Source organism: Molossus molossus, unplaced genomic scaffold (genome assembly GCF_014108415.1).
Source record: "Molossus molossus isolate mMolMol1 unplaced genomic scaffold, mMolMol1.p scaffold_m16_p_6, whole genome shotgun sequence".
Classification (NCBI taxonomy): Eukaryota; Metazoa; Chordata; class Mammalia; order Chiroptera; family Molossidae; genus Molossus; species Molossus molossus.
In genome coordinates, this window is record NW_023425399.1 from 117995817 (window position 1) to 118017999 (window position 22183).

Below are 22183 nucleotides of genomic sequence, written 5' to 3' on the forward strand. Positions count from 1 at the left end.
CCCTGCCCAGAGCACAGGCCTTGAGGGCCAGGAAGGGTTTCCTGGGACCACAGGGAGTCGGGACATGCAGAGTGTGGGCACTGCACCTGGACAGCACCCCTGCATGCTCAGCCCAGTGTCCCTCCAGTCCCAGGTACTCCCAGCCTGTCACTGGCCCTGCTCCCCTGAGCACGGGGCTGTGTTCCGGGAACCAGCCAGAAGCAGACACCAGGGTGGGAACAGGCGGCCTGTCCGTGCGGAGTCTGGGCCACCACGAGGAGCCTCGAGTTCCCCGTTGTCTTCCTCCTCACTCCCACCCCATGTCCAGAGGCACGGGAACACCTGGGCTCCACCTGTCATGTCTGTGGCTCACTGTCAGGTGAACAGAGACCAGGGAAACAAGTTGGTCTTACCAGGGACCCGCAGACGCGCCAGGGGTCAGACTGAGCCGAGCCGCCCAGCCCCTGGGAGCTGAAGGCCCTCCCCACTCGGCCTTCTCAGGGCTGCCTACGTCAGCTCCTAGCAGGTGGGGGAGTGGAGCCGTCCAGGGCGACCAGCCAGGCCTGCCAGCTCCCTCGTCTGTTCCAGGGGAGCCTGTCTCAGGATGGGGGCCAGTGCTGTGCCCCAGGGGGGGTCAGTCCAGCCCAGGGGACATGGACACTTCTGAGCAGAGGCTGGTGCTTGGGCCGGACCTTCCCCAGAGACCCCTGAAGCAAAACAAGACCACAGGCTGGTCGCTCAGTGTGCCCTGGCCCTACGGGCTCCCCTCACACGGCCACGCTGGGTCCTCGAGCAGTTCATTGGTTCCCAGTCGCTGTGCGGACAGAGCCCCGAGTGTTCCCACACACGGCACATGCGGTCACCACTGCAGACAGTGACACTTTAATTTAGAGGCAATTTCTGCTACAGACATCTCCCTTCATTTTTTTTTAAAATACATGTTTTCAAAGCATCTTACAGGCCAAAGGACTAAGCAGGATCCTCACTCAAATATCCAGGAGTTTTTGAGGCAAAGTCGGGAGGAGGAAACACCCTCGAAAGCTCCTCCCCGGCCACCCCGACCTCGGGCGCTTGGGACGCAGGGCGGTGCACAGACTCGCCCCTCCCCCGCCGAGGGGCGCGGCCTCCGCAGCACGGGGACTGCGCGGTGGCCCGGCTGAGATGCCCGTGTGACCCTGGAAGGGGGAGAGGTGGTGACGGTGGCAGACAGCGGCCCCCCACAGCCACCTGCGGGAACATGGAGAACACGTGGACGGGAGACGGTGGGAAGACACGCCTGTGCAGGCCACCCCACCGCCCTGGAAGGTCACTTCGGGCCCACCGGCTCCCGGTGGGTGCGGGGCTGCTCAGCGCGTCTGTCCTGGGACACGGCATCACCAGCTGCAGACGTGCCCGCTTCCCGGGAAACGGAAAAGGCCGCGCAGCAGCCCGCTTGCCCTGAGCCCAGGGAGCCACATGGGCCGCCCGCACCCACCGTGCCCTCCAGGACGCGTGAGAACTCCAGGCTTTGGTTCAGACTCCCCTGAGCTTGCTTTGGCCAGTGCCCAGCTGGCACAGACATGGGCTTGTCCCTGGCCCTCTGCGGGAGGCCAGTGCAGCAGCAAGGCCTCTGGGCCCCATACGGAGCCGAGGGCTGAGTCCCGAGCACTGTGAGGTGGTCACACTGAGGGGGCCCGGGCAGGGCCACTTGGGCCAGATAGACCAGGGCCCACATCACGTGGGTTGGTGTGGCTCCCCTTCCACGTGGACACCGGACCCAGGCGGTGCCCTGTGCCCAGCGCGTCCTGCCCTGGGCGCCCTTGCCGCATGCTGTCCAGCGGGGCGTCCACTCTCCGCTGCCCTGACCACGGGCCCGTGTGCTGGGGCCCAGCTCTCCCAGTGCCGTCCCTCAGCAGCATCCCGGGCGCATCCAGGACACGCCGGGCGGAGCCATGGGGAAGCCCGCACGGCTGTCCCGCACGGCCTGCTCCACGAGTTCCCAGGCCTGGGAGCATCTCCGGGTTCTCTGGGAGTGACACCTGCTTGTCCACCACCTTGAGAACCACCGCAGCCCCACCCGTGGGGCGACACCCGCTGCACCGTCCCAGCGAGTGAGTGCAGACACGGCCCCAGGCCCCCGCTGTCCACCGTCCAGGCCCACCCGGGAGGGCAGGTGGCCGGCCGAGACTTGCAGCCAGCAGTCACATGTCCTCGTCCTCCTGGCCGCCTCAAAGGGCCTTGGCACTGACGGGGTGCACCGTGTGGGGGGCGGGCTTCGGGGGGTGGCGGGAGAAGGCGTAGGCCTGCGCCAGGATGGCCAGGTCCACCAGCACCTGCAGCAGGCCGCACACGGAGAACTGCAGCGGCGCGCCGTTCAGCAGGAAGTACGCCGTCTTGAAGGTGTCGCCGCTGGTCCACATGAGCACCATCTTGATGCTGCAGAGACACAAGCCAGGTCAGGGGGCCCCGGCCTGCCCGCTCCACCCTCCTGTGCAGCACAAGGTCAGGAGGACCCTCGGCCCCCAGGGGCTGGGCTGGCACAGGGCAGCCCCACACCTCACAGAGGTCCATCCTTCCTGGCTGCCGGCACCTGGGGCGGGCCCCTTGGGAGACGGGGGCGTGAAGACCACCACCCGCTCCAGGGGCCAGCCTGGCAGGGACAGCAGCCGCCGAGAACTTGGGAAGAGTGGCCCTCGGCCACAGGGACCCTCAGGACTGGCATCCAAGGTCGTGGCTCCAGCCTGGGTGGGAAGGGGGGGCCCTCCCACCCTCTGCCCCTCTGCCCCTCTGCCCCGCCCGTGGAGCCCCAGCTGCACCGGCCACAGCGGCAGCAGGAAGGGCAGGCACTGATCCCCAGTTCCAGTGCCAGACGCCCCGAGAGGGACATGCACGGTGCCCGCCCAGCCCGCCCGTCACCCCTGCTCTGTCCACATGGAAGTCAGTGGTGGAGCACAGCGCCCCGTCCCCACCGTGAACACTGTCACAGAAACACACCCCCTTTACGACTCGAGACACCCTGAACCCACTTCGCCATCCGCAGTGCGCTGACCGCTGACCGCTGCCCTCACAGGTGACAGTTACGGGAGGTGCGTCCCGGAAACATCAACACAAGATCGTCCGCATCTCTCTCCTCGGGACTCCAGCTGACTCTGGCTCAGAACTCCTTTCCCGAAGTGGGGCTCACACTGGGCCCCTCGGGCGCTGGGGCACGAAGGGGTGGGGCGGGGAGCTCGTCCCACCAACAGAACAGTGCTGGGATCCCAGCTCCCCGAGCCCTGGTCGGACAGTCAGGGGCCACCGCAGGGGCTGCGACCTGGGCCAGAGCGGACGGCTGCAGCCTGGGGCCGGGCAGCTCCACACCTGGAACCGAGGTTCCCATGACGAGGCCCCGCCCGCTCCCCCACATGCACACCAAGCGCTGCCCCGAAACGAGACAACACGTGGGCTGTGGCTCCCTCTGCACAGAGGAGGAAGCGAGGCACCGACAGGGTCAGGGACACGCCCAGGGGTGACGGGCTAGTGCCTCCTCCAGAGGCTGCAGGGACGGACGCAGCACAGAGCTGAACGGGGTCCCTGGACACCTGTCGCTGTCCTGGGGCCGCCTGCCTGGGGCCGGCGGTGCGCTGGGCCTCACTACTCACCCGGGCGGGAGCAGACGTGCGGTCATCCTGGAGCTGAGTCTGCCTGACGCACAGGGACATTTTTAGCTGCCCAGACGCCTCACCTGGCCTCAGCGCTCAGTCGGCGACTGCATGGGGACAGGGACCCAGCAGCCTGTTGAGGCCCCAGGACCAGCTGCCTGAGCAAGGGCTGGGGGAGGGCGGGCACGGCAGCCGGTCAGATATCAATGACACCCTGCTGCCGGGGTCCCCCAGGACCTGTTCAACAGAGGGACTTTCAACAAGCCCCAAAGGCTGCTCTTTCTGACGTGGGCGTCCCATCACCCGACCCTCAATGCGGTGTGGGCAGGTGGACGGCGGGCGGGCCTCAGCGCCTCTGCCGTCACTGTTCAGAGCACCAGGAACGTCCTGCCAGACGTGGGTCCAGCGCTCGGCCACTGCGAGTGGCGAGGTCTGGCCTCGTCTTGGGGGTGGAGGTCCCACCCAAGGAGCCCCCGTGAGGGAGGAAGTCCCGCCAGCGCAGGAAACCCACAGGGAACCTTGCAGAGGGGCCAGTTTGAGTGGAGGGGACTGTCGCCTCCCAGGCCCCAGGCTGCATCCCCCTGGCTCAGGCTGCTGACCTGGGGCTGGGCTCCCTCTTCTGGTTCCCCTCATGCCGTCCCCAGCCCCGCTGCTGGTCCTGCACCCCCTCCCCCACACTGTAACCCAGCTCCTGTGACCTCAGTGTTGGCTCCAGCCTTCTGCCTCCCCGATGGGCTGCCGGGTCCCTGTTCCTAAAATACCTCCCCTCGTCCACAGCGTATCCGCAGCCAGGAAGGCCCCTCCCAGACCAGCGCCCAGGAGATGAGAGTCCAGACGCCTGCACCTGCCCAGCGCCCTCACCGTGGCCCACAGCTCGTGCCCACCTCACAGGGCAAGGCCTCCCCCTCCTTCCACCCACCAAGAACCCCCATAATTGAAAGTCCGCCCAATACGCGTCGCAAAGGAGTCTTCGTGACCCTGGGTCAGACCACGGGTTCTTGGGTGTGACACCAAAAGCATAATAATAATTAAAACAAAACATATTTGACTTCATCAAAATTAAAACCTGTGCTGCAAAGGAAAACATCAAGAAAATGCAAGGACAGTCTTCAGAATGAGAGAAACGTTTGCACATCAGATCGTATCTGACAAGGTTCTAGTATCCAGAAAAGTCTAAGGGACTCTACAACTCAATAATAAAAATACAGAGAACCAACAGTCAAAATAGGCAAAGGACCTGAACAGCTCTTTCTTCAAAGAAGATGTGCAAGCGTCTAGTAGTCACACGAAGACTCAGCATCCTGCGTCGTTAGGGAAACGCCGCACCGCCCTGGGCCCACGCACGAGAGGACGGCTAGCACGGATGGGGCGGGCTGTGGGGTCAGAACCCCCACCCGCGGTGGGGACGGCCGGTGGTACCGTCACACAGAGGTACCGTGTGACCCCACCGTTCTGCCCCCAGGCATGTCCCAGCGGAAGGGTCCTCTGTCCACACAGAACGTGGACACCAGTGTTCAAGCATAATTCACAACAGCCGACAAGTGGACACAGCCCAGGAGCCCGTCACTGGAGATGGACAGACAGCGCCGCCCGCCCACAGTGGTCTGTTAGCCCAGAAGGGAAGCGGCGTTGGAACACACACGGGGTGCTGACGGGTCACAGACACAGACCAAGCACACGTGATTCTGATCACACGAGTGTCCGGAGCAGCCTGACCGCACAGGTCACGGTGGCCGAGGGCCAGGGCAGGGGTTGGGAGCAAGCGAAGCTTGATTCCTCAGGGGGGCGAGATTTCTCTTTGGGGTGATGAAAATCTCTCAGATTAGACTGGTGACAGGTATGCACCTCGGTGAAATCTAAGACCCACTGGAGTGTGCACTCGAGACGGTGATGGTGCGGTGAGCACACCCCGTCATGTGCTGTTCTGTGCTGTGCTGTTCTGTCTGTTTTAAATCCTCACTGGGGGGCGCTTTTCCATTTATCTTCAGATAGAGTGGGGGGGGGGGGCTGACATGACAGAGACACATCGACTGGTTGCCTCCTGCACAACCCCGACCAGGGCCAGGGACCAAATCACAACCGAGGTACATGCCCTTGACCGGAATCGAACCCGTGACTCTGGCCCGCAGGCCAATGCTCTAACCACGGATCACACCAACCAGGCAAAGGATGTTTCTTTTAAACAAATCCAGAGACAGGACTGTCCCCCCCCATGTCAACTCTGCTCAAAACAGGGAAACTGGGGCCCCTCTTGACCCAGCAAACCGCTCCCTGCTCCGCAGGACACCAGTCGCCTCCCCCCACCTCCACAGCCCTGACCTCACCTCTCCTCCAGCTGCGGTGTGGGCGGGCCCAGGCCCCATGCAGAGGACAAGGCCTCAGGCCGAGCTCAGGCCCTGGAGCCCCCAGTGGCCTGGCCCTGCAGACGGGCCCACAGGAGCCCTGGCCAGTCCCCCATGCGGAGACCACAGGTGTCCTGTGGCTCGTGACCCTCACCCGAGGATCTCTTTCCATTGACTTTTAGAGAGAGAGAAAGGGAGGGAGGGAGACGGAGAGAGATAAACATCGATATGAGAAAGACACATCCATTGGCTACCTCCCACACGACCCTGACTGGGGCTGGGGATCGAACCTGCAACCCAAGTACGTGCCCTTGACCAGGAATCGAACCTGAGACCCCTGGGTCTACGGGCCGACACTCTGACTGCGGAGCCAAATGGGCAGGGCTGCTGTGTGCTGACCGCACCGGGAGCCGGCTGAGCACAGGCTCCCGAGGAGCCTTCCCCGTGGGCAGTGACCTGTGCAGATATTCTGCCTCCCGGGACCATCAGGGTCTTGACGGGACCGGTACTGGAGCGGACGGAATCAGTGACTCAGTCCCTGACAGACTGGCTTCCCCTCCGTGGACATGGGACCCTGTTCATGGCGGCCACCTGTGTGGGACCTGGTCCTGGGCCCTGGGTCCTTGCATAGGCTCAGCACCCCCAACACACATGCTGAGCCTCATCAAGGCAGCCCCACTCTCCCTGACACCTCTGCCTTCTCTCAGGAGAGCTCCCCATCCTGCTTCCCCCGCAGATGGGGGAGTGGGGAGGGGCCCCTGGGGAGAGGGCCTGGGGCTGAGGGCCACACACCCCCTTTATGCCCAGAAGCCAGGACTGCAGCGGGTGTGCTGTCCCCTGAGCCGCACCCGGTCACTTTGGCACCCCTCTTTCCAAAGTCGACTCTAAATGCAGGAGCCCGGGGCCTTCTGCACACATCTGTCAAAATGTGACCTTGGGCGACGAGGAGCTGAACCTCGAGTGGGAAGGGACCGTGCCGCTCCCCCCCACCCCCACCCCCCACCCCCGGTGCCTCTGCAGAGCAGCTCAGACCTCCAGCCGGGACGGGCGTCCCTCTCAACGCCTCCTTGGCTGCATGAGTTACGGCTCTTGACCCAGGAGGGCACCTCGTTGCTGTTATGTGAACCGTTCGACCGGCGGGCACCTACCCCGGAGATTTCCAGGCCCAGGATCATTCCCCACCTGTTCTCCTCTCCAAAGGTGATGCAGAGACTCTGCTATTTCGCTCCTTCACCTGTTCACTCTAAGCGTTTACGGGGCTGCTGTCGCTTTCCAAACACTTTATCGGACGACAGGGAGAGAGGTCGGTGGGACACAGTTCTGCCTTCAAGGCCTTCAGTCAAGTAGATGAAACAAAGTAAAACGTCAGTGCACCTGGGCGCAGGCACTTCTGAGGGTGTGGAGACAGTGGTCAGGAACTAGCAAGAGGGCCCTGGCCGGTTTGGCTCAGCGGTTAGAGTGTCGACCTGCGGTCCAGAGAGACCCGGGTTCAGTTCCCACTAAGGGCATGTACCTCGGTTGCAGTTTGTCCCCGGCCCTGGTTGGTCGTGCGGGTGGCAGCCACTCGATGTGTCCCTTTCACGTCGATATTTCTCTCTCTCTCCCTCCCACTCTATCTGAGCAAAAAATGGAAAAATGTCCTCGAGTGAGGATAAAAAAAAAAAGAACTAGTAAGAGGAAGATAAAAGGCCAGTCTGAGCCCTGACCAGTTTGGCTCAGTGTTCAGATCATCAGCCCACAGACTAAAGGGTCACAGGTTCAATTCTCAGTCAAAGGCACACACCTGGGTTGCAGGTTCAATCCCCAGCCTCGGCTGAGGTCCTGCAGGAGGCAACAGATCAATGTGTCTCTCTGGCATCGATGTTTCTCTCTCTCTCTCCCCCCCCCTTTCCACTCTCTCTAAAAATATCCTCGGGTGAGGACTAATAACAACAAAAGGCTGCCTGAAAGACAGCTGCAGGTGTGTTTTCTGCATCGAAGACGAGAGTATGTGCACAGGGACCGAGGGTCAGTTAAAGCAGGGACCCAGCCTCCGGCCTCCTGGGAGACGCCGTCTTCCTCCCACACAGCACTGGGCATTTAACCTGAACACACAAGACTCTCAAAGGTGCACAGAAGACAGACTGGCTAGGACCTCGGGACCCAGGGAACAACACACTGGACAACACAGTGGAATGTTTCTGCCCCATGAATCCCAGACTTGAAGCTAAAGAAGCCAGCAACCTAGAAATGCCAACAGTCACAGACCAAAAAGCCCCCAAACCAGGCGCTGTCTCCATCCGAGAGACCAGGAGGAGGGCAGCCGGGCAGGAGAGGCAGCACTCAGAGGGCACAGCCGCTTCACTGAGGCGGCAGAACACGCTGCAGCCCTGCGTCCTGAGGGCGGGGGGCGGGGGGCGGGGGGCAGGTCCCCCCTGCCGGGCACCATCCCCCTGCGGTGGGTCTGAGAGCCACTACAACAGGTCTGACTAAGAGCCAGGGCCAGAGGGCTCGGAGATGTCTGGGTCTCCACTGAAACCACCCATCATACCAAGACCCAGGAAGATGCCAAACAGGTAACAGATGTTAGAAAACCAAAGATTCTAAAGCAGCCACAGTAAAATTGCTTCAATGAGCAACTATGGATATGCCTGAAACAAACAAAATCTATGAGTGGAGGAAATGGCTAAGAAGAGGGTATTATAAATGGTGGAGGGCAAGGAGAAAAAGGGGTAAAATTAGGACACAGTAGATTGTGGTAAGTTATGTATACATAATGTAATACTTAGACGAATCGCTAAAAAAACTATATAAAGAGACAGACACTCAAAAACACTATAGTTAAATAGAAATGAATTCTAAAGAAGTTAAAGTAACCCATAGAAAGTCAGGAAAAGAAAACAGAACAAGAAACAGTACAGAAAGCAACAAGTAATGAAGCAGAGGTAGACCCTAACATATTAATAATTATAATAAATGTAAACAGTATAAACATATCAACTAAACGACTAAGACTGATAAAGTAAGTTCAAAACCGTGACCCAACGATGCTTTCAACAAGGAACTCACTTCCAATTCAACAGCACAGGCAGGTTGAAACTAAAATAATAAAATATATATATATATATTATGCAAATATGAATCAAAGAAAGCAGCAATGGCTACATTAATATCAGATAAAGCCTATTGCAGAGCAAATAAAATCACCAGAGACAGGGGCCACTCTAAAGGTAAAAGGGCCAATTGGCCATGAAGACACTGGGATCCTAGATGTGTGTTCACCAAAACAGCAAAGCTACCAAGCATGTGACCCTAAAACTAGAAACAGACAAATCCACAATTATAGTTGGAGACGTCAACATCTCAGCGACGGACAGAAAAAGTGGGCAGGAAATCAAAACTTAACAACATCCACACATAGAATCTAATAGCTATTTAAAGAACATTTACTCAACGAGAGCACAATACACATTCTTTTTTTTTTAATCCTCACCTGAGGACATTTTTGCATTTATCTTCAGATAGAGCGGGAGGGAGAGAGGTGGGAAGAGAGAGAGAGAAACATGGATGTGAGAGAGACACATCGAGTGGCTGCCACCCACACGACCGCAACCAGGGCCGGGGACAAACCGCAACCGAGGTACGTGCCCTTAGCGGGAACCGAACCCGGGCCTCTCTGGTCTGCTGGCCGACGCTCTAACCGCTGAGCCAAACCAGCCAGGGCACAATACACAGTCTTTTAAGTACCCACGGAACACACACCAAAACAGACCAGGTTCTGAGCCGTAAGACAAATGTCAACAAATTTAAGAGAATTACAATCATACAGAGTGTGTTCTCTAAACATCATGGAATCCAATTAGAAATAAATAATGGGCCCTGGCCGGTTTGGCTCAGCGGTTAGAGCGTCGACCTGCGGTCCTGAGAGACCCGGGTTCGGTTCCCGCTAAGGGCATGTACCTCGGTTGCAGTTTGTCCCCGGTCCTGGTCGGTCGTGCGGGTGGCAGCCACTCGATGTGTCCCTTTCACATCGATGTTTCTCTCTCTCTCTCTGTTCCTCTCTCTCCCTCCCACTCTACCTGAACAAAAATGGGAAAGTGTCCTCGGGTGAGGATTAAAAAAAATAAAAAAAATAAAAAAATAGAAATAAATAATGGAAAGACAGAAATACCTCTAAACACACGGAAATTATACAACACACTTCTAGTCACCTACAGGTCAAAGGGAAAGTTTTACAATAAACACGGCTTAGTTACGAATGAAAATGAAAATAAAACACCAAAACGTGTGAGACGCAGCTATGCAGTCCTGAGTGGACGTTCATAACCTTACATGCTTACATTAGGAGATAGAAAAAGTCTTATCTTAATAATTTAAAGAAAGATAAGAGCAAATATTTGTAAAATGTGAAATAAGCAACAAAACAAAGAGCTAATTCTTTGAAAAGATCAATAAAATTGACAGACTTCTAGAAAGAGAGAAAATAGGCTTACAGAAGTAGGCTTACAAATACAAATTAATAACACAAGAATAACCTCTGTCCCACATGCTCACAACTATAAACCGACTTTGCCAACGCCTGCAAATGGCCAGTAATGGACCAGCCCTGCAAACACCCAAAGACAAGAAGGGAAACTCTGAGCGACTCTACACATTTACGTTTGACGACACAGATCAAATGTACCAACTCCTGAGAAAGCCCAAACTACCACAGATCACCCAATATGAAACAAATAATTTTAATAACCCTACAACTAGGAGAGAAATTGAATCCATAATTTAAATCCTCCCCCCAAAAATATACAGGTTCTGATGGCTTCATTGGAGCAGTCTAGTAAATGCTTAAAAAGAGTGAATGCCAATTCTACACTATTTCTTTCAGAAAAAGAAGACTTGCCAATTCATTTTATGAAACCAGTGTTACCTTAATACCAGAGCCAAGAAAAATACCAAAAAAAGAGAAAGAAAAAGAAAACTACAGACCAATATCCCTCGTGAAAACAGACACAAAAATCTCTGAAGTATGAGCAGGTAGAATTCAGCGATTTACTTTCATGTGTGTGTTTGTACATCTGAACTAAGTGAGCTTTATTCCAGGAACGCAAGACTAGGTCATTACTGAAAATCGTCAATGTCATTGCTATTGGCTGAAAAAGAAGACTCACATGATCATATCCCTTAAGGAAGAAAAACCATTTGACAAAAGTCAACACTCATTTAATATAAAAATGTTCAGAAAAACGAATTGAGAACTTTCGACACCTAACATCACACCTGAGGGTGAAACACCTCACCCACTACGACTGCTCGTATAACACAGTCCCAGACGTTCCAGTCAGCGCAGTAAGGCAAGAAAAGGAAATAAAAGGTATATGGATCAGAAAGGAAGATATAAAACTGTCCCCATGTACACATAATTGTTCACACAGAAAATCCAGGACCTACAAGAAAACGCCTAAAAATAATGAGTTCAGCCCTGGCCAGTGACTCAGTTGGCTGGAGCATCGTCCCGTACACCAAGAGGTGTGGGTTTGATTCCCAGTCAGGGCGCAGAGAGGAAGCAACCCATTTAATGTTTCTGTTCCACTTCAATGTGTTTCTCTCTTTCTCTCTCTCCTTCTCCCCCTTCCCCTCTCTCTAAAATCAAGATGCATGTCCCCGGGTGAGGATTAAAATAAATAAATAAAATAATGAGTTCAGCAAGGTGACTGGATACAAGATAAACATACTAATTAATTGTATTTCTGTATAGTAGCAAACAAAAGAAGGATGACATTTAAAACACAACACCAACCACGACTGCTTGAAAGCAAATGAAATCCTTTGGTGTCAATTTAGTATGACCTGTTCTGGACTCATCCTGAGAGTGCTTCTCACGGCACACCCCCCAAGAGCTATGCACCCCCACTGTGAGCAGGGCTTCTGCTTCTGGGCCACTCCGCACCTCCCTCCCGCTCCGACTCTTCGGGCTCAGCAGCCAGAAGGAGCAGCTGTCCGACCCCACAACCCGCCACCTGCTCACGAGAGGGTCTCAGTGTCTCCCCGCCCATCACACACGAGCCTGGTGCTCACACATCACGAGGTCAGTAGACCGATGTGTCTCAACCCAACTGCTCTCTAACTGGCTGTTTTACAAACGGAATCGAAAACGAAGCAGCCGGATTTGTACTCATTTGACTTTTATCGAGCATTTGTGTACCCGGTGCTGCCGTGGACAGCAGTGGACACGGGCCCACCCACCTCATGCCCTCCGTGGACTGGTAGCGGTGGTTGCGGTACAGCTGCGGCACGCCCAGCATGGCCTCGGTCAGCACGGCCAGGAAGCCCAGGGTCTCCACGAACAGGGCCGAGTCGATGGACAGGTAGGTGACGTAGCCTGCGACGCCCGTGAAGGCCAGGACACACTGCAGGTAGTCCGCAAAGCTGCTCCAGTGCCAGAAGTGGCGGGAGTCGAAGTCTGGGGCAGGAGAGACGGGGTGGTCAGGGCGTGGCCAGCGTGAGACTGGGTGAGGGGTCACGGTCAGCGGGAGGAGAGGGACGGGAACCGGGTGAGGGGGTCACGGTCAGCGGGAGGAGAGGGACGGGAACCGGGTGAGGGGGTCACGGTCAGCGGGAGGAGAGGGACGGGAACCGGGTGAGGGGGTCACGGTCAGCGGGAGGAGAGGGACGGGAACCGGGTGAGGGGGTCACGGTCAGCGGGAGGAGAGGGATGGGAACCGGGTGAGGGGGTCAAGGTCAGCGGGAACCGGGTGAGGGGGTCACGGTCAGCGGGAGGAGAGGGACGGGAACCGGGTGAGGGGGTCACGGTCAGCGGGAGGAGAGGGACGGGAACCGGGTGAGGGGGTCACGGTCAGCGGGAGGAGGGGGATGTGAGCTGTGAGGCTCCGACTGTTCTCAGCCAAGGATGCCCTGAGGTGCCCTGAGGGAGAGTCGCACAGACATTAGCTCAGCCTGAAGCAGCACTGATGACGCACAGGGAGGGTCATCCCTGAGGCCCTGGAATCTCCTTCCTGGGCTGATACCCCTCCTCCCTCCACAGTGCCAGGTCAGTTGTTCTCCATTTCTTCTTTTTTTTTAATCCTCACCCAAGGATGTTTTTCCCTATTTATCTTCAGACAGAGTGGGAGGGGGACAGAGGCACAGAAAGAGAGATAAACATCATGTTGCCTCCCACAGGACCCTGAACAGGAACCAACTGCCCTTGGCTGGAATCAAACCCGCGACTCATGGTCCGCGGGCTGACACTCTACCGCTGAGCCAAACCGGCCAGGGCCATTCCTTTCGATGTAAAAGAGGATTAGTATTACCAAGCAGTCTGGGTTGAACTCACAGAAATCAGCAAAGTACATGAAGTTCACGGGCTTTGGCAGGTTCTGGGGACAGAGGCGGGTGCGTACAGCCAGGGGAATGAAGGGGCACAATGCACCCCAGTCCAGCCCAGCCCTTCGATTTGCAGTCAGGAGCCAGGGCCTCCGCCAGGAGACGGCCCGCAAGGGTGTGAAGTGCATCTGGGAAGCTGGGAAGAGTGGAATAGGGGCCTGCAGGCTGCACATACAGCCCTGTCCTCCCAGCCCCCAGATCTGAGTCCCCCAGGGCTCCGGCCCTCATCCCGCGTGAGAACCCTGCTGGGTGAGTATGAGAGGGGGATAGGGGGATGGGCACGGTCTGCAGTCGGAGGTCACACGGAGCACGGTGGGGTGTGAGCCACCCGGCGTCATGAAAACGCCCCTGTTACAGCTCAGGGGCATCCAGGGGAGCTGGGGACACAACGGGGGCAAAATCAGAGGCACTGCAGACAGAGGTCTGGGCGAAGTCCTGCCTCAGTGCCCGCTGAGTGGAGAGAACGTGGTCAGAGCCGAGGACTCGGGCTCCAAGACAGCTGAACTTTGAGGACAACATGCTGAGCAGAGTAAACCAGACACACACACACAGTGACTCGACTTACAGAGTGACTTGGAGCCATCAACATCGTACAGAGAGAAAGGGGACGGTGGGTGCCAGGGGTGCCGACAGCTGGACCCGCATGTGGGCAAGGGCCTCCGTGCCAAGGGACCGGGGCAGCTTCTCAGAAGGGCCACCCAGGTCCTCCCTGCTGGTTCTGAGCAAGCCAAGGCCACCAATCACAACAGTGGCCTGTCCCTAAACTCGTGGGTCACACTCGAACCCGTTTTCTCCTGGTGGGAAAAGTGGGTGTCAGGCCTCAGAGCGAGGCCGATGGGCTGGCACAGGTGCCCTGACGCTGGAAGGTCTGCAGGTCTTCAACACAGGCCTGGGCAGAAGAAGGCCCCCAGGACGAGTGTGGGCCCCAGGACCCACCACTGAGGCCAGCTGGCGGGTGCCCCCGTCCCCTTCGGTGGTCCAGCCCCAGGCCCGCTGGGCCCACCTGACGCCCGGCCACAGGCAGCTCCTCCCAAGCCGCTCAGCAAACCAGCCACACAAACTGCCGGAAACCGCCCCTCGGAGGGTTAAGGATAAAACGCCATGAGCCCAAGTCTCCCATCGCCAGGCTCCCACTGCATCCGACTGACAGGCCCCCTCCTGCAGACGAGCAGCACTCACAGGACAGACAGACAGACAGACAGACAGACAGACCCGAGGAGCCAGAGAAACAAACAGAGGCGTCCCCAGGAGGGTGAGCGTCTCAAGCAACCCAGGTTTGTTCCCACCTCCCACAAGTAGAGCCCCACACAGTCTCGCGGCAGAAGAGACGGGCACAGTGCCACCCGGGGGGGGGGGGGGGTATCGCGGGTTTCGGCTTCGGAAGCAAAGCCCCTGAGCCACATCCACCTCCACAGGGCGGCCATTTGCCAAGAAATCTCACAATATTAAGTCCGTGGAAGCAAAGGGATCTGTGTTTACACATAAAACTCACAAAAATTAATTTTGTGTAATTACATTAACTTGTGGCAGAGAATACAGCCTCATAGATACATTTTCGAAGTCTTCCTTCTGAAAGAAGAGACCGTGTAGACGGATGAACGCTGGCCCCTCCTGCACACAGCACAGCCTGGCAGAACGACAGACGGTGCCCAGGGTGGCAGAGCCCGACGGGGTGAAGAAACGGGAGCAGGGTCATGCACAGCACCGTGCCAGCCCCTCGTGGGCACAAGCCAGGGCCAGCACTGGGCAGGCCACGTATAGCCAGCCCCTCATCCTGCCCATGCCCGTGGACAGGGATACCCCTTTAACAGAAGGAGACTGGGGGCCTCGAGGTCAGGCAATAGGCCCCACACCCCAGGGTGTCATCTGGGACCATCACTGACCACCTCTCTAAATGGACAGAGAGGCCGCGTGGCGGGCTGGCCGGCCCTGATGCCCCTTGGGGGCTGAGGCCCAGGATGGGGTGGGAAAGGGGGCACGCCCGCGGGCCATTCCTCCCTGAGCCCCGCCTGCCTCTCTGGCTGGGCCGCAGGTGTCTCTGCCTGGGTCCGGCAGGCACGGACCCCTCTCCAGAGGCCTCTAGGTCAGCACCTGGAACCCCAACAAGCCAAATGTGGGGATACTGAGGCAGAGCCACCGGCCAGAAGGGATGAACAGCATTTGAACCCGGACCCTGTTGCCACGCTGCCTCTAGATCCAGCGGATGGCGCCCCCCACCCCCACCCCGGTCGTGTGACCCTGAGACGGGACTAACCTCCCTGAGCCCCAGGATGGCAGCACCCACCCTGCCCCCAGGGACCCTAGGGAGGTTCTGTTGTGGCCAATTCAGAGGTGGAGACCCTCCCAGCAACCCTCACCCACACCCCGGCCTCCCTGAGGTGGGGCGCACACAGGCCCCGGGGCCCCGGCAGTGGTGTGACCCCGCAGACCGAGGGGCCCGAAACTGGGAGGCGGGGAGGACAGTGCATCAGGCAGCCCCCCACAGATCCGCAGTGCGGGGGACGGGGGCCTGCACTCTCGCCCGACAGGCACCACCAGCCGAGGCACAGAGCCTCTGCAGCTCCGACGTCGACGTTGGGAGCAGAAGAAACCCTGGCCTCCCAGGTGACTCCCCGTGCGCCTCCTCATTAGGGCTCCAGGGGACCCCACCGATGACACCGGTTATGCAACCGCTGGGCTCCAGATCCGGCAGCCCACCAGCTCCCCCGTGTGGCCTGGCTCCATCAGTGCAGGCCGAGTCTTCAGCCCCCAAAGCAGCAAGGAGGCCCCCGTGGTCCCACCAACACCCACCCGCCAGGCAGAGGGCAGCGTGGGGGGCCCACACCACAATGAAAACCCGCGGAGAGTGGTGTGAACCCCGTGGTGACACACGCACAGCCACGGGGCCTCCACATGCCCCCCTTTCCTGGGCGGGACCCCCCTTCGGTGTCCCTGTTCTCACAAGACCCCTAGAGGCACCAAGAGTGCGGAGGACTCAGGCGGCCGGCGGCCACTCTCCTCTCACGGAAGCTGCCAGTGGCTGGAGCTCCTGTGCCCTCCCAGCCCAGCCGGCCCTGTGCCCGGAAACGAGGGGGACGCTGTGGACGCTGAGGGCTGTCCTAAGGCCGTCCAGGGAGGGGCTCGCATCCCAGGTCCACAGCAAAGAGCTGCCTCTCGGGACTGGGACCAAAACTTCGAGCAGGACAGCCGGTAGCCACCCGGCCAGCAGCTCTCTCTGAATCAGGGTCACACCCAAGGGAGGAGGAGAGGGACAGGTTCCAAGAGGCCCCCGTAACTGACAGCGGCCTCGTGCTGTGTGTGGTGGCTGCCGCACCACCTGGGCTTCGAGATAAGAGGGCAGAGGGCCTGTGGCTGAGCGTGAGCCCGCCCGCCTGCTGGAGCCCGGCGCTCCTCTGGCCTGGGGATGTGGAGACGCTCACGACGAACCCCAGTCAGCCCTGAGTGCCTGGACCCACCAGAGGTCAGGACCCGGCGATGCCCGGGACTGCAGATCGCAAAAACTCACACCTTCCCGGCAGACGCAACAGCAAGGGCCTCCCTGCTCCCTTCTGTACGTTCAAACCGACAGGGAGAGATGGTGACCCTCCTGATGGGCAGTTCAGCGACCACAGCAACAGGACACTGAGGGTCTTGGCAAAGCGTCACCACAGCTGCGGAAATTCACGAAACTGAGGAAAGGTCAGGCCGGTCTAGACAGGGTCTCCCACGGTCAGGACCCTGGAAACTCGAAAAATCACCTTCCCAAGCAACAGCCCGGGAAAGTCTCCCCGTCAGGAATTGAGGAAAAAACACGTGTGCCCAAATTGCAGGGCACTGACCTGCTCGGGCACTGAGCCCTGAGACACCGCTGGGCACACTCGCTCTGAGCGCAGGACACACCCCTGATCTCGAAGGCTCGATGCGGAAGAAGGACAGAAAATATCCTGTTAATAACTGGTGTGGTGGTTACACAATCTTGTGAGAGCCTTTCGCTGAAGAGCAGATTCAGTAACTTCACCCACGTCTTCTCACTTCCCGTGTGCGCCAGGAACACGGCTGGCTCCCTGGCTGGCGCTGCATTCGCACCGGGCACCGCTGTGCGTCAATGCGGCGCCGCCAGCACGGCTAGAACTCTGCCCGTCGCCGGGAACTCAAGGGCCTGTGGCTGCGCCCACCGCCCTGTTGCCCCGGGAAAACCCTGGTGTTTCCAGGCCCGGGCAGATGCACAGACAGCGCCACGGCTTCAGGACAAGCTGCTGTGGCAGAGACGTGGCAGCCTCATGCCCTCGGGGGAGCCACGCCCCACTGCGGGCGGGTGGCCCTGCCTGTCCCCTCATCCTGAGTGCAGGTCCCGGGTTCCACACTGCCAGGCTGTGTGTGCAGTGGGGAGGGGACAGTGCTCCGTGGTCAGCGCAGGCCCTGGGGCCAGCAAGGGGCCGACAAGGGCACCTGGAGGTACAGCCAACCCCTTGGATCCCTGAGGGAGCTGGGGGGGACAGTTGGCAGAACAGCCAGGCAGCATTGATGTCCCACCGGAATAGGGGAGACCGACTGTGCCGGTGGTGAGAGTCGACCCCAGTGAAGGGCGCAGGGCTCCGGAGGGTGAGGGTGAGGCACAGGCGGGCACTGACCAGGTTCCAGGGCCCCAGCCGGCCGCTACTGCTACATGGCCACCTGCCTGGAGACCCAGCCTCTCTGTGCCTTAGTCCTCATCCACAAAGCAGGGAAATCACAGTCCCCTGTGCAAGGCCAACGGGAAATTAAATGAGCAATTGCACGTGAAAGACAAGCAAGTGCCGGCCACACGCTGAGTGTTCAACGTCAGCTCTGCTTGAAAACAAAGTCCGCTCGACCGGGCCACCTCGGCCTCCTTCCCGCCCCCTGGCTGGACTCCTCCGGCCGCAGCTCTGTCAGGGACAGTCACGTCACTGACGGTCACCAGCTCTCTTGGTCCCACTGCAGGGTGCCTGCATCAGCACACTTTACAGAACCCAACCGAACCCAGTGGGCCTGGGACCCGCTGGTGCCGGCCCCTCCCTCCTCGTGGCCTTCGCCATGAGGGCCACCCCCCCACCTGGCAGCCCCCAGGCTCCTCCCAGAGGAGGGGCAGCTTCCTGGGCAGGGCAGTGGGGGCACCAGGCACCTGGACCCTCTCACGGTGGCAGACGCAGGGACCCGCCTGCAGGCTCCCCAGATGGGGCCAGAACAGACAGCTCTGGTCCCTGCAGGAGGTGAGGAGCCCCACGTCCTTGCTGCTGGCATTGGGCACAGGAATGCAGTGAACATCTGAGCAGAGGGGGCAGCACACCCTTCCAAAGTGCTGCCCAGAAACTGGCCAATCACAAGCGGGAAGATGGCCTCCCAGAAGCAGCTGGGATGCTCCTAAGAACAAGGGAATGCAGGGCGGTCCGGCCAGACCGTCCCCACGAGGAGCGCACAGCACCTGCAGGGTGGTGGCGGGGGGTCCGCGGCTCTGGTTGGACCTCCTGTGTGGCCACACAGTGTGAGTCCTGCCTTCAGGAGCCAGACAGTGTTTGGTGTCATCAGCATCAAGTCTGAATAAATGAGCAGTAGAGAATATCAACACCACCAGAGTTGGTTCTTTGAAGAAAAAAAAATCAGTAAAATTGACAAACACATAGCTGGAATGACCAAAGGAAAAGGGAAAAGGGGAGACGCCAATCACTAGAGTCAACAGTGAAAGCGAGACCATCACTCTAAACCCACGGAACGGGCAGAGTTACAAGGGAACACAGGGCACGACCGTAATCCGACAAATTACATAACGTAGGTGCAATGCACAACTCCCAAGAAAAAAACTATAAACACTAACTCTGGAAGAAACTGAAACACCGAACAGACTTACAGTCAGTAAAGAGGCTGCACTAGTGATTTAAACACTTCCCCCAAGAGGAGCCAGACCCAGACGCCTTTCCGGGTGATTCCACCCAGCAGGTAAAGAACCGCAACCTGCAGTGAGAATGAATAAGCCCGAGAGATACAATGTCCACAGATACCATGAACACAGATGGCAACATGGTGTTATAACCCTCAAACTTGCTTAGAAACTAAAACTAATAATTCCAGTCGCTAAACAGAAACACCTATGTCCTGTGATAGAGGTGCTAAGTATCGCCATGATGGCAATCATGATACGATGCATAAGTCTATAAAATTAACATGTACACCTTGAATTTACACAATGTTGTATGTCGCACTGCAATTTAAAAGTGTTTAATTAACAAAGAATTGATACCAATCCTTCACAAACTCTTCAAAAAACAAAACAGAAGCGCAGGGAGGCCCTTCTCCACTTACTTCCGTAAGACGGCAGTGCCCGGACACTGACACCCCAGTCATCACAAGGGAAAAGGACCAGTATCTCTTACGACTAGGGGCACAAGAATCTTCGACATGTTACTAGCAAACAGAATCTCGCAATTTATTAAAAGGATTATAGCCCTGGCCAGTTTGGCTCAGCGGTTGGAGCGTCGGCCTGAGGTCCAGAGAGACCCGGGTTCAGTTCCCACTAAGGGCATGTACCTCGGTTGCAGTTTGTCCCCGGCCCTGGTTGGTCATGTGGGTGGCAGCCACTCGATGTGTCCCTTTCATGTCGATGTTTCTCTCTCTCTCTCTCTCTCTCTCTCTCTCTTTCTTCCTTCCTCCCTCCCTCCCTCCCACTCTATGGAAAAAATGTCCTCGGGTGAGGATAAAAAAAAAAAAAAAAAGGATTATATACCTTGATCTGATGGGATTTATTCTCAAAATGCAAGGTTGGTACAAGAAACAAAAACCAATCAATATCATACAGTATAATTAATGGAAGAAAGGACAAAAAACACATGGTCATCTCAACAGACACCGAAAAGCATTTGACAAACTTCAACATCCTTTTATGATAAAAACACTCAACAAACTCAGAATAGAGGGCGCTCACGTAGCCGAACAAAGGGCGTCTGTGCAGAACCACCATACTCGATGGGGAAAGACCAAACGCCTTCTCACGAAGATCAGGGACAAGCACAGCCCCCAGGCCACTTCCTGCCAGGTCATTAGGCAAGAAAAGAAATAGAAAGTATCCAGGTTGGAAAGGAAGAAGTAAAACTATGTGCAGATGATATAATCTTGTATGTAGAAAATCCTCAAGTGTCCCCTAAAAAGCGATGAGACCTAACACATTATTTCATCAAAGCTGCAGGATACAAGATCAATATGCAAAAATCCATTTTATTCCACAAAGTAGCAATGAACAACCCAAAAACCAAGGCAAGAAAACAAATCCATTTACCATGGCATCAAAAGGAATAAAGTATTTAGGATACATTTAACAGAAGAATTCCAGAACTTATACTCTGATCCTTTCTTTTCTTTTTCTTTCTTTCTTTCCCCTCCCTCCCTTCTCTGTCTCTCGCGGACCCTCAGGAACACGGGGCAGGCTTCTGGGAACTGACTACTCCATGCGGAGAACAGAGGCGACGGGCTGGTTAGTTGGCGGGAGGTGCGGCCACACTGGGTGCACGGAGTCACAAGCACGGCCAGGCTGCGAGCACAGAGGGAGAGGTGACAGAGAGGGACACAGCTGCCATGGGATGAAACACGAGGTGATGCCGCATGCAGGGGGTACATACCCAGAAAGGACCGTCTGGGGGGGACTTTGATTTCCTCGTCCTTATTATCTGCGGCTACATTTAAAGAGAGAGAGGGAAACAGAGAGGAAGAGACAAAACAGTTTTAACCAGACGAGCAGCTGTGTCTCAGCCCTTCTTGCATTTCCTCCTTTAAAAACCACTGGGACAGGAAGGCCATAGATGTTGGTGTCTGTGCATCAGGAAATCCACCTTTGAACTATTTTTCTCCAAACCTACCCTCTTTCCAAATAAGTACTTGGAATAGAGGGAGGAAATTTGGGGCCAAAAATGAAAAGTCACTACATTTTCATTTGACTGCTAAGGTGGCACCTGCAGTCACCAGATTCTGCTTCTGCCCCCCAGACACTGGCTGCCACACAGCCCAGGGCAGAACTCTGGGCCGAGGACTGCTGTTCTCCCAGGACACCCCCAGGACACCCCCAGAGCTGCTTTAGCACACAAAGGGGAGAAGCAAGGAGACAGTGCTGCATCCCCCAAGGTGACCCAGCCCAGCAGCCAGCAGCACCTGACGGAGGGGTGGTTCCACTCTGAGGTGCCCTGCCCCTACACCCCCCACCAGCGGCCCACCCCCGCCGGAGACCTCCCAACTGCACTGCCCCGACAGCAGCCCAACACCCTGGAAGACAGAGCTGGAACAGAGCCAGCAGGGTCCCTGCAGGTGGGAGGTGGTTAAAGGAAGAGCGAGGCTCCAGTGAGTCACTGTGACCACAAAGTGAGGTGGGATCAAAGGTCGCCTCAGCTGCCCAGGCAATGGGGACTCCCCTAAACATGGAAATTGGCAAGTGAGCAGCTAAAAGCAAAGAGCAGACCAGCTGCCAGGACTCGGGGCTGTGGTGGGAGGGTCACAGCACCCCCCAACGTGGCCCTCTCACCTGACCTCCCAGCACCACCCCTGGACCTTCTGGGCTCTGACTACCCAGAGTCACGTGGATTTTCTCAGCTTTTTGCTTCTTCTTTTTTTTTTTTAATTTAGACCAATTTCACCATTCATTGGCACCTTGTGTAAAGATCAAGGTCCCAGATGAGAGAGAGGGAGGAGGGGCGGGAGCAGGGCGGGCAGGGGAGAGGGGGCAGGAGGGGACCTGAAGTGGCTCCTGTGCAGCTCAGAGCAAACAGCCTTTCTCTCCCGTGTCCAGGCCGCACCAGCAAAGTGCACGCGAGCTCTGCACAGGCAGCCCTGCGGGGCCCCATCGGACACTCCCAACGCCACCGCCTAAGGCCTCTCGGCTGGAAAGCACCATGATCAGATCTACGT

At 57.4% G+C, this 22183-nt stretch overlaps 1 protein-coding gene across 3 annotated transcripts in view; it reads right to left on the reverse strand.

The window, feature by feature from the left end:
* Positions 1–523: 523 nt before the first annotated feature.
* SLC66A2 (solute carrier family 66 member 2) overlaps positions 524–22183 on the reverse strand; it is a 29687-nt gene continuing 8027 nt past the window's right edge. The window contains exons 3-5 of one of the 3 annotated variants that reach the window (XM_036244538.1): positions 20908–20961; positions 12161–12377; positions 524–2394 (exon numbers count right to left, since the gene is read on the reverse strand). In XM_036244538.1, coding sequence (XP_036100431.1) covers positions 2187–2394; positions 12161–12377; positions 20908–20961 — 479 coding nt within the window. In that variant the 3' untranslated portion in view covers positions 524–2186. The remainder of the gene's footprint in view (positions 2395–12160; positions 12378–20907; positions 20962–22183) is intronic. The other 2 variants (XM_036244539.1, XM_036244540.1) reach the window with 2 other exon arrangements.